This window comes from Rhagoletis pomonella, unplaced genomic scaffold (genome assembly GCF_013731165.1).
Source record: "Rhagoletis pomonella isolate Grant_MI unplaced genomic scaffold, Rhpom_1.0 Rhpom_scaffold_03138, whole genome shotgun sequence".
NCBI lineage: Eukaryota > Metazoa > Arthropoda > Insecta > Diptera > Tephritidae > Rhagoletis > Rhagoletis pomonella.
The window spans coordinates 1-12,482 of record NW_023461691.1 but is presented as its reverse complement, the minus strand read 5'-3'; the positions used below and the strand labels follow the sequence as shown (position 1 = coordinate 12,482).

The window sequence follows — 12,482 nt, the reverse complement described above, 5'->3', positions numbered from 1 at the left end:
ATGTTTCAAGCTCTACCTTTGATTTTTTTTTAACTTTCAAAAGCAAAAAGTTTTGTTTTTCGTTACGAATATGAATAGGAATACGTAGGAGATCGTTAGGTTAGGCCGGCCAGTCCGTAAACTGTTTACAGTTTTTATACGATTTAGTTTGTCTAGTTTTTTTTTAACTAGTTTTGGAATGTCTATTGAATGACCAATGACCCTAGTGAGTATATATGTATGGACATTTTTGTTTACATGTTCATTAGAACATCCATTAAAATATTTTATGTAAATTATTCTTAATCACAGTTTCGAAGAAATTCTGACGAGGCGGAAGTCGTCATGAAAGTTTACTCTGTACAAAAACTAAACCAATTTTCTTAATTATCACTAAATGTAGGAGTCACATCATTTCATCGTTTCATATAATGTGAGCTGAATTTTTTAAATAATTTTTGGAATAAATCCTATATTTGAAACAACAAAGTCACTTTAACACACAACCTGACGTCAGAGAGAAAAACTAAAAACGCAGTTTTAGTATATTTGGCCCATAGTTTGGTGAGTATATTGATTGCTTCGTGCGTTTCGAATTTTTTTGTTTTTGTCGCACGGAGTAATAGTGGAAAAAATTTAGGGAAATCATATCACATAAAGATACACATCACATCATTTCATTTTATTGTATATCATGCCAAACACAAATATACAGTGCGCGACAAAAGTTTACGTACAAAGAATTTTTCGCTATAGGGCAGTATGCAGCTCTCAAGAAAAATAAAAACTCCATATGAAATGACGTACAAAAAATTACTAAGAAATTTCTTGTGTAAAATTTAAGGCCGTACGCAGTTCTTAAGAAATTTGCTGTTTTCTGTTTTCAGCACAAATATATGTATGCCCGTTCCATTATTTCTTGAGGAAAGAATGAGGCAACAGGCTGTGAAGTATCAGATGTCAAAATTCCTTGGACACACACACACACACGAAATAATGGCAATTTTTTTCTTGACCGTTTTCTTGAGAAATACATACAGGCCTTATGAAGGCAAGATTTTTACCGCACTCTTTGAAAACTGCAGATAAAGTAAATATTGAAATATGGCTGGCAAAAGAAAGAGTTTTAAGAAGGCTTACAGTCGAAAATATATTTGTGAGAGGTTTCCACCCACTGGATAATTTTGATTTAATTGATAAGATAAATTTAATATTGCAAAGGGATTTAGGAAAGTTTATTGTCAAAAATATTTTTGAGGAGGGTTGCCACCTGTTTGTAAAATTTTGTTAAATTATTAAATTGATAAGATAAAAGTAATATTACAAAACGGGTATCAAACCAAAGAGGTTTAAGAAAGTTTACTGCCGAAAATATTTTTGTAGCGGTTTGCCACCTATTAGAAAAATTGTTTTAAAGTAAAGTGATAACATAAGGTAAGTACTGAATTGATACACCTTTGAAGAAAGTGTTAAAAGGTTATAAATTAAATTTCCACGGTTAAATACATTCGAAAATATTTCACCTAACACCCGTATTCATAAGAAATAAAGTACACATGTTTCATAGATCGAAAACTCTATTTTATTTTTTATGTATGAAGCTATAAGAGTTTTGGGAGGCAGTAAAAGCCGAACAATTTTGAATATATAGTCTTGTAGCCCATTAAAGTGCAAGTTTCAAGTTGCTATTGGCAAGTTTTTTTTTGTTGACATTGTTATTTAGCTTTATACTACGCCCCATAAACACAAAATGACACTGTTATGTACAGGTGAGATGATATCAAGTCGCATCATGGCATCACAATCACATCGTATGATTTCACTTAATATCACTGCCTCTCATAGTTGACATCATCGCACATGACATCACATTGTGAATAGGCAAGACATTAGGTTGAGGGAATTATATATGTATGTCACACATAAATCACATCATTCAATATCAGAATATATTGTATAAAATCACACCGATTTATGTACATAAGCCACCTTACTTGAATCGGGCGAAAGCGGAACGAATGACAAGATATCACATCAATTCTTGCGTTGTGTTGTGCACATCTCAAAATCTTTTTTTTAAGTGCAAGTTTTTAGATCTACTTTTGAATTTCCTGCTGGGTCTTCTCAAAAGCGTAATTGAACCGGTCTCATGGCAACCTTTGTATTAAAAACAATAACAATAACTTAAAGACGAAACCAACAACAAATGTACATACATATGCACCATAAATATGTATAACTACACATTTGTACGTACAATCATACATAAGTACAAATTTATGCCATAGAAAGATTGAAAGGCAGCTGTGAGCATAATTAACTAAACGCTATTCCCCGCTATAGCTTAGCCCCTACAATGAAGGTGTTGCCCAACACGATGAGCAAGCGGTGTGCATTAACCAAAAAAAAAAAGGCGGCATCTGGTCAGAGTCACAAAGCCAAAGTGACGTCATCGTTATACGCATGGAAGTATGTAATCGTAATATACCCACCCTAGCGGGGAGCAACTGGCGACTTCGACGCTGACAGCGACAACGCAGCCGCATTGCTTTTAAAAAAAAATTAAGTTCGGCGACAAGTGCCATAGGGAAATCAACAACAATGCGACGAACAGCGAAGTGACAAACAACAGCGACGCCGACTTCAGTGAAGCAAATTCGTGAGCTTTTCTGTCAGTCTGCAGTTGAACGTGTAACGTGAAAGTTTTAAGATATTTTTTACAAGTGTGGAGGAAAAAGTAGCGAAGAGATAAGTGAAAACTACCCTCGAGTGGTAAAAAAAAAAAATAATAGAATGTTTTTACTAATTTTTTATAAAATATTTTTATAAATGTGAAATAAAAATATTAAATTTTTCACGTAAAATATACAACAAATAAACCTAAACACTTAAATAAATAGTGCATAAATTATTGGAAGACCGCTTGTGTGTTGTTTTGTGTATCGTCGCACACAGCTAATGAAGAGATTGCCAAAAACGCCTACGCAATCGTCAAGTTAATTTCATTTCCACCGGACGTCTGCTGGCAATTATTGCAGCAAAAAAAAAATTAAAAAAATAAAAAACAAAACAAAAAATTTAAAAAAATATTAATTGAAAATAGTTATTAGCGGTGAATTTTATGAGATTCTTCATTGAACAAACAAACATATTTGCGTTATTTGCTGCATAATTTTGTAGACAGCAAGTGGCGTTGTAAACAATTTTGCTGTGGTGACGTTGAAGAATTCAAAAATTTTATTGCCAGTATTTATGAGAAATTAACAGCTGTTAACTGCTTGCAGTGAGTGCATAAATACAAAGTGTGCTGGAAAACCGACGAAAAAAATTGACAACACACAAAAAATAGAGACTAACTAAAAATATTGAAACCACTTCAAGATACAAAAAAAACGTAAAAATGGGTTGTGCTACTACCACCGTAAAAATATCTTCGATTCTCTTCAATACGCTTTTGGCGGTAAGTTTACAATCATTTGCTTTCATGTTGTTTTTTTCCCCTTTCCTTGACTGGTGAGATACTGCTTGTCATTGTGCGTTGGTGGTGGTTGTTATGATGTCATGGTCACTTCAATGAATACAGCGAAAAAAAAAAAATAAAAAATAAAAAAATAAGTAAAAAATGTGTGAATGGAAAAGACAACATTGAAATTTTTAGTCAATACTGCGTAAACCAGTATGCGATTGGTTATGGAGTTATTAAATGTTTGTGTGCCATACTTGCGCGTTTTTTGCTATTAAGTTGGTATAAGGTTGAAAGAAAGGTACTAAGGCCTTAGCCATACTAAAGGCTGGCTTTCACTATGACATTTGTCGTCAAATAAGTGGAAACACATTTATAGAGTTTACAAGGTATTGTATAGGTCGTATATTCGTAACATTGTTGTGAAACCTTGCGATCTACAACTATACGACAATATACATACAACACATTGTGACCTTTAAACCTGAAATGTCTAAACGAGGAAAGCCGCCTATTGAAAAATATTTTAAAGAGCAAAGTCTGTCTGTCTGTCTGTCTGTCTATATGTATGTTTGTACGCGCATCAATTGAAAACTAATGCATGAAATTGAATGGAGTGGTCAGCGATGTATTGCTAGAGGTCTAACTTAAAATATAGAAAGAAGAAAAATTAGAGAGTTACCACCTTTTTGAAAAAATCAGTTTAAGTAAATTGACAAAATAAAGTAAATATGTATTCCAATATGGCTGTCAAAAGGAATAGGTTTAAGACGGCTTAAATCCGAAAATTCTTTTGTGGAAGGTTGCCACCTCTTTGAAAATTTTAATTAAATTTAATTGATAAGATAAATTAAAAATTGCAATATGGGTATCAAACTGAAAAGGTTTATTTTTGAGGAGAGTTGCCACCTGTTTAAAATTTTTTATTTAATTAAATTGATAAAATAAATGAAATACCTATTACAATGCGGGTATCATGGGCCTATAACATCTTCTTTTGGTACTTAGAAACATCGGACCAAAGTTTTAATAACATTTCATGTTCATATAAGGTATAAGAATAGAAACAAGTAAATTTCGCACTTAAAAGACGAAAGATTGAGAAGTGAAAAATGATTTTTTTCTGTCAGTTGCTTTCGTGAAACTGGCTATAAGGGTTAAATTTCATATAAATTTTGTACATGAATATTTTAACAAAATAACATAAAATAAAATACACAACTTGCTACTTTTATTTCTGGAACTGGTTGCCGAAAGTGACAAAAAGGTCTTTCTGACTGTTCACACGTGGAAATAAAACTTCTCTTTTTTTCAATTTGACTGCGAACTGCGTGGAAAAGTTGGAAATATTGCCACGTCTGACACGCTCTTACGTAAGTTCCGGCATTAAATAATATATACAATAACGGTTTCGAATACAAATATGATAAGTTCAATAAGTTATGTATGTATATCACAGTGGCGGATCCAGCGGGGAGGCTTTTGGGTGTTAAACTACGTCTCAGTCAGTGGCGGACCCACGGGGGATGTTTTAACACCCAAATAAGTGGAATCAGAAGTTCCTCCGTCACATCTTCGAGCGCTATTTTATATCAAATAATATACTTATGAAAATGTATGTACATGAACTCCTATGCATATCAAAGGTTTACCTCAGCAAAAGGTTAAAATGTTTAAAAACTTTAACAAAAAATCACCTCACATTTTTATAGCGTCACATTCATTTAGTTTCAAGGTCCCGCTTTTTATCTGACTTAGTTATAAATACATGCATATATATGAGTTTAGTGTATACATAATACACTATTTTAAATAAATTAGCATAAAATTGTAGATGAATCACGTTGTTGTGTTTTTTCACTAAAGATCTTCAAATACATAAATATACTATGTACATATGTGCATTTGTACTGCATGTACATTAGACTGTGCCACTTTACAAGCAAGTAAAAAGAGTTAGCTGTACTGTACATCCCTGAGTCGAGAGTACTATTTTTGAGGATAATTTCGAAAATCTTTTTTTTCCGGCCGAATAATCCAAAAACTTCCCCCGCAAAAGGTTAGTAATTTTTGGCCAGTTTATTTGCTGACATTAGGGTGTTACGTTAGGGTGGTAAAAACTGAGATCTGATGGGTCGAACAGGGTACTTGAGGTTATAAAATATTGTTGCAAAATTAGCAGAAACTTCGATGCATCATACTGTACGATCCGACTGTAAATGCCGAAAATGTGATGAAAAATGTAAAAAGGTGTCCCCTACGTTCGTCTAAACAATTTTTTTCTTCGAAATTGCCTTGCAAAAATACTTCCGACTTTTTTTTTCTGCTGCGGTCTAATGTAATCACATAGTATGTATATCTAAACATACATGCTTATACAAATTTTGGTTTTCAATGATTTTGCGGTAATATTATTCGATATAATCTGATGTGATTTTTTTCACAATGTGTTCATTGTCTCATTGGCGGGTATTCTAAATAATGCATAGTTTTGAATTTCTGTACCTACTGTTACTTAACTGTTGCTGTGGTTGCTGTACTTCGATGAAGCGTACCACATATGTACATATATTGAAGCACCCCTGCAGGAAATGTATCTCACTATAAGCTAACTTTAAGTTGATTAGAAAGCAGCTAAAAGTCACTATTATTTGTATATTTTCTTCGACGAAAGCTAACTATATTTCTATGGCGACGGCCGCGAAATAGTCAAGGGTGGTTACCCCTGCATTTGATGTAACTAACTTGTAACTAACTACTTTTGGACATAAAATATCAATGGGAAAAACAAAATATTTTTTTTATTTTTATTTTTTTATTTTATTGCATTTCATATTTGTTTACATTTTCTGCTGTAGGTGGTCCCATATTCAAACTCCGTCAGACATAACTTCAAAATGATAAAATGAAATTTCGATTTTCCTTTTATTTGTCCTCAATTCGAAAAAGCATTTGCGAAGTGCAGGATATTTAAATAGCAATGCGTTTAAAGAAAACAGTATCCTGCATTACTTTTCAACAAGTTTCAAGTTAGCTTTTTGTAGCCTTTCTAGTTATATATTTTATAGGAATCATGCAAAAAAGCTAACTACAAGTGGGTTATTTTCTATCAATTGATAATTTTTTTCTGCAGTGGCATATGTACATGTTTTACATACATATATGTACCTAACTATCTATGCATATACATATGTGCATAGACAAACAATCAAACGTATTCACTCAAAATCCGTCACAACAAACTAACCACCCAAGTCACTTGTTAATGTCAGCCTGTATAAACCAACATGTTAACTACACCACCGTTGACCTATTTACCGCTTCGAGCCGGTATAATGTGTCCAAGTAAATAAAAAAAAAAAATATGAAAATGTTGACTTTGGCGCCTCCCATTCCATGAACTTACTGAACCCTCCCGTACATACATATGTATATTGTTTTTGTGTGTGTTTTAGCCGTCTTACTCTCTTCATCGTTCTACGGATATGCTTCCCTATTGCGCAGTTATCCATTATATTCGATCCATGGAAAATTCATTGCTATAGATACATATGTATGTACATTAGGCTGGTCCAAAAACAGTAAAGTCGGAATTGTAATGCAAATTATGATTTTTAATCACCATCTATACCATTTCTACGAAAAATTGTTTTTTCCATATAAAATATGTACATGGAAAACTTTTAGCGCTTTGAGCGACCTCTACATATTTTTTTGATTTCAAAATAAAAAAACGAAATACTTTTTTCGGTATAGAACAATCCTAAGGGGTGAGAGCATAAAATTCCGACTTTACTTTTTCCCCCCCCCGCATGCAATTTTGGACCACCCTAATGTACATACATACATATCTGTATGTATTCATATATCTATGCGTGTTTGAGGAAAATTCCGCCATGCCAGTTAACTAAATGAATTTTCTTGTTGAATTTCCTTTGTAAAAAAATTAAATTTCATATTGCTTTTCACACGCTCTCTTCTAATTCATACATTTATTATTAACAAGCATTTTCAATTGCTCTAATTTGTAGTTATTTTAAGTGCTCGTATGAATTGTGCAGCTGCTTCCATTTTGTTTGTGCCTGTAGTATTTATTAGAGCAATGTGTTGGCTTTCTTGTCGACATTTTTAATTAAGCTTTCTTTGTTCAAAAGAAATTTAATAATATAATAGCTCGTAAAAGCCTTTTCTTATATACGTGTGTATGTTCATAAATATATGTATGTATGTAAAAGTGTAGGGTTAAACATTTCTTGCAATAATTTGATCGAATATATATAGGGCCTTGGTGAATTAAGGTGACGATTGTAGTTAGAAGCATGGTAATGAAAAAAGAAGTAATTGAATTCTTATTGAATGCCATTCATAAGCTTAAAGCTGGTACATATTCGGTAAGTCAGTCTTATTCCAGTCACTAAATTTGAGACAGTAACAGGACAATTCTGGCAACTGTCTTTCAATTCCCCACAGTCTCTCGAAAGACAAAACTCTTCCCTAAGAAAATTGTAAATTCTGGCAACTATCTTGAAAGCTCTTTACTATCTTTCGAAAGGCTAATTAAAAGATCTGCTAACGAGGAGGTCTTAGCTTTATGCTGTTCGCCTTTGAGCAATAAGTTTTTTAAAAATTAAATAAAATTAAAAAATATATATATTTTTCTTTCTAAAACAATAAAATTTAATAAATAAAAAAATTAAATTAGAAAAAGAACAAAATTTCATCAAAAAAGGAAGTAGTACTTAAAACTAAAATTAGATTAAAAATATTTTTATTAGCAAAAGACAAAAAACAACAATTAAAAAAATGAATAAGTTTCTATAAATTAAAGTAATTAAAAAATATATTTTTTTCGTTTTAAAAGAATAAAACAAAAAATAAAAAATAAAATTAACAAAAGAATAACAAATTGAATAAAAAAAAAAATAAATAAATAAAGTTCTAAAAAGTAAATGAAATTAAAAAATAATATTTTTATTTTTGTACACAATAAAAGATAACAAGTAATTTTTAAGCAAAAAACCAAATCGACTTCAATTCTCATATACAAATTTAAGATTATCGTTAATTTCTTCATAATCCAATGATCGGATTAAATTAGATATATATATAATAATTAGGGGAGTACCTGTGAGGCAACACCTTTCCTTTAAAAAAAGAATTATAGAAATCGGTTATCGCGGTCCAAAGTTATGCGGTAACATATATAAAAAAAAAATATTCCGACGAATTGATAACCTTCCTTTTTTGTGAAGTCGGTTAATAATTAAAAGAAAATTAAGTAAATAACTTCCAAAAAAAGATTTTTGATAAAAGATAAAAAACTTAGTTCATAAAAATTAACTGAAAAAAATATTCTTCTTAAATCATAACAAAACATTAAATAAAAAACTTAGAAAAGAAAAAAATACATTAAATAAGTTTCTAAAAATTAAATTAAATTTTAAAATATTTTTTTTATTTATCTTTCTTTAACCAAAAAATACATTAACTAAGTTTCTAAAAATTAAATTAAATTAGTTTTTAAATTTAAGTTAATTTTTGAAACTTATTTAATGTATTTTTTTCTTTTTTAAAAATAAAAAATTGGAAAAGTTATATTAAAAATGAAAAAAATGTAGACTAAGAAAAAGAAAAGTAATCCGCTTCTCCAGAACTCGAACCCGAATTTGTCGATCGGTACGCCTGTACTTTGCCCACTGCCATTGCGGTAGTTGGAGTGCCGCGAGCTAAATGGCAGACAAGTGCTTTCTCTCAAAGTAGCTTTTCATCACGAGTGGTAAATGAGACAGCCGAGTGAGCAAAGCACAAGCATGTCATTCGAGAGATCCGAGGTCGAATGCTGGCGCAGCGAATTTTTAAATTATTTATCTTTATTTAACTTGTATTCTTTTATAATTTTATTTTCTTAATTTTTTTATTTTATTGGTTTAAAAAAAATATTTTTAAAATTTCAATATTTTGACACATGCTGCAAGTAAATGTCAACCCTGCGATGAAATGTGAATATTAGGTATGCATCCGTACAACACATTATGGCCTCACCCACAGGCAAGTTGCAGACCGTTTTCGAATTTTTCGATATATTTGCAGTGTGCAAGTAGCACGTGTTGTCCTAAAGTAAAATTCATATACATACCTACTGCCGGTTTCGCAAAAGCAATTTAAGCAATCTTACGTAAAAACAATTCTGAAAGCATTTTATAAGCAAACTTAATCCGACACATCAAATTAGTTGACAAGTTAGTTGGCTGGTTGGAAGTCATTTGATTGAGTGCCGAATAAATACTTAAGTAAGAGTTTAAATGCTGCAAACTTAAATCAATTTAGGGCCTCAACGAAATAATGTAACTTAACTTAATGGCACTACCCCAAATTTGAATAAAACTATCTTGTATATCGCACTCACATTTAATTTAATTCTTTTTCCATTTTCGGTGGCCGCTATAAAATATCGAACGTGCTTGTCTTTTTTTATTTCTCGAAAGATCTTACCACGTCAACGTAACAATGTGGATGATAGAACTAATCAGTTATTAAATCCGCAAAACAATGAATTGAATAAAAAATCAAATGCGTGTGCGCTAGTTTAAAAACTAGTTTAGCAAGTAGAGCGAGTAAAAAGTTATGTCACATACAGCGCTGGTCATATCTATAGCATCCCCATTTCAAAGTGATATTGTTTGCCACTTATGTTTAATTATTTATTTTTGAGAATTTTCAATTAAAATATAGTTCGTTTCTAACAAAACTCGTTTAAACCCAAGTTTTAAACTTTTTGAAAGACCGCAAAAAAGTGCAACGAGTTTTAACCCAAATTTCAAACTTTTTTCTCAGAAGTGCTAGAATTTTTTTGAGTACACAGTTTTATAGATATGTTAGAGAATGAACTGGATTTTAATTGAAAACTCTTAAAAATAAATAATTAAACATAAGTGGCAAACAATATCACTTTGAAATGGGGGTGCTATTATATTGGCCAATACTGTATTTAAGAAACAAAGATATTCATTTACATTTTTGCATATTTTTTAGCATAGAAACAAATAAAATATTAAAGCCATTAACATGACATACCACTCACTACGCATGTATTCAGAGCGCTATCGAATATTATTTTTTTTTTTTAATTTTAAACTTACATACAATCAAATTAAGCTAATTTAATTTTTTTCTTTACAGCTTTTTGCCATTGCCGCCATTGTGTTGATCGCCGTTTATCCTGGGGCAGTGCCAGATGACTGGGATACAGCGGCCTTTATCATATTTGGATTGGTCATTTTATTCGCTATCATCGGTTGCGTGGCGGCGTTGCGTGAGTCTATCTGCCTCACTGTGACAGTAAGTAAAAAAAATTGTGTTTGGATCCCACGCGCGACTGAAGCGATAATTATTCTTCATACTACACTTATGTATAGCTCACCATATTATATGAGTAGTTTTCTGCATAATAATGAAAAATTATCTTAATCTCAATTGTAATCGTAATCTTAATCTTAACCTTAATCTCAATCTCGATCTCAACCTCAATCTTAATCTTAATCTCAATGCTAATCGTAATCGTAATCTTAATTTTAATCTTAATCGTAGTTCTAACCTTAATCTTTGAATCCTTAACTTAATCTTAATCTTAGTATTAACTTAACTTAACTTAACTTAAGCTTAATCTTAGTATTAATCTTAATCTCAATATCAATCTTAGCCTCAATCTAATCTTAGTATAAATCTTAGTCTTAATATTAATCTTAATCCTAATCGTAATTTTAATCTTATTCATCATTTTAATCTTAATCGTAATTTTTAACTAATCATCATCTTATTCTTAATTTAAATCTAAATCTTAAACCTTATCCCAATCACAATTTTACCCTCAACTTAAATTTGATCAAATCGAAAACTTAATCTTAATCGTAATCTTAATCTTAATCTCAATCACAATCTTAGCCCCGACCTCAATCTGAATATCAATCGAAATCTTAATGTTAATTTTAGTGTAAATCTTAAACTACAATATATTATTCTTAAGCTAAATCGCAATCTTCATCTTAATACCAATACCAATCTCAATCTTAGAATTAACCTCAATTTGAATCTCAATAGAAATCTTAATCTTAGTGTAAATCTTAGTATTAATGTTAATCTTAATCTTCTTAATATAAATAGAGCCCAACAAACCCTGCCATCCGATCGCAAAGTTTCACTTAAAAAAAATATTATTAAATTATCAAAAATTCCCTGGGTTAAAATTTAAATGTTGTCTCATTTCAGTGCGCTGTTTTCTTGTTGCTGCTAGCTATTCTACAAATCGCTGTCACCATTATCATTCTTAATGACCGTCAAACGCAAAGTGGCATTGCCATAGTGGAAGATGCTTGGGATCACGACAAGATCGAGGCCTTGCAAGCGAAATATGAATGTTGCGGCAAAGATAGTTCACAAGATTACATTTTGCTGAATCGTCAAATACCGCTCAGCTGCTATGAGGATCAAACTGAGGATGCCAATAAAATGTACACCGAAGGTTGCAGCGCCAAATTGCAGCGATACTATGACAGTGAGACAGCGAGTATTGCCACTGTCTCGTGGGTGGTTACGGCTCTTGAGGTGAGCAAGAATTGTTGGTTATATGTACAATTGAAAATATATATATAAAACTATATTTTGTTTATTTCGACAGATACTCGGCTTCTTATTAGCCGTCTTTTTAGTCATCAATTTCCGTAACAAACAACGTCGTATGCAGTTCTAGAGCTGCATTGTTGGCCGTGGTTCAGTACAAATTTATGCTTAACGTCTCGAATAATGTTGAATGCTATGCTGCGGAAAAAAATACTCGTACTCTGTCTGCTTGATGTAGTAGTTATTCATGGAAAATGCCTTTTCATTTGTGCAATTATTGTAATTTATTTGTTGTATATGTATTTATTATGTCTATTTGATATTTACTGAAGTCACCGAAGCGAAGCGTAATCGATTAAAGTCAAAGTGAGTTTAAGATAATATTTATGTTGTGGTGTTCTTCTGCTTCTAATAGGGACTACGA

General features: G+C 31.5%; 1 protein-coding gene across 1 annotated transcript; it reads left to right on the top strand.

The window, feature by feature from the left end:
- The first annotated feature begins 3,089 nt into the window (after positions 1–3,089).
- LOC118753985 (protein late bloomer-like) lies at positions 3,090–12,434 on the top strand. The gene is made up of 4 exons (XM_036488857.1): positions 3,090–3,439; positions 10,622–10,780; positions 11,708–12,043; positions 12,117–12,434. Exons 1-4 carry the CDS (start codon positions 3,380–3,382, stop codon positions 12,186–12,188), a joined length of 627 nt encoding a protein of 208 aa, XP_036344750.1. The 5' UTR covers positions 3,090–3,379; the 3' UTR covers positions 12,189–12,434.
- The last annotated feature ends 48 nt before the right edge of the window (positions 12,435–12,482 follow it).

Bases quoted from the DNA above. Each gene is read 5' to 3' on its own strand.
- LOC118753985 (XM_036488857.1), top strand. From the start codon at position 3,380: ATGGGTTGTGCTACTACCACCGTAAAAATATCTTCGATTCTCTTCAAT. The intron at 10,781-11,707 runs GTAAGTAAAAAA...GTCTCATTTCAG, and splicing joins CTATCTGCCTCACTGTGACA to TGCGCTGTTTTCTTGTTGCT. The intron at 12,044-12,116 runs GTGAGCAAGAAT...TTATTTCGACAG, and splicing joins GGGTGGTTACGGCTCTTGAG to ATACTCGGCTTCTTATTAGC.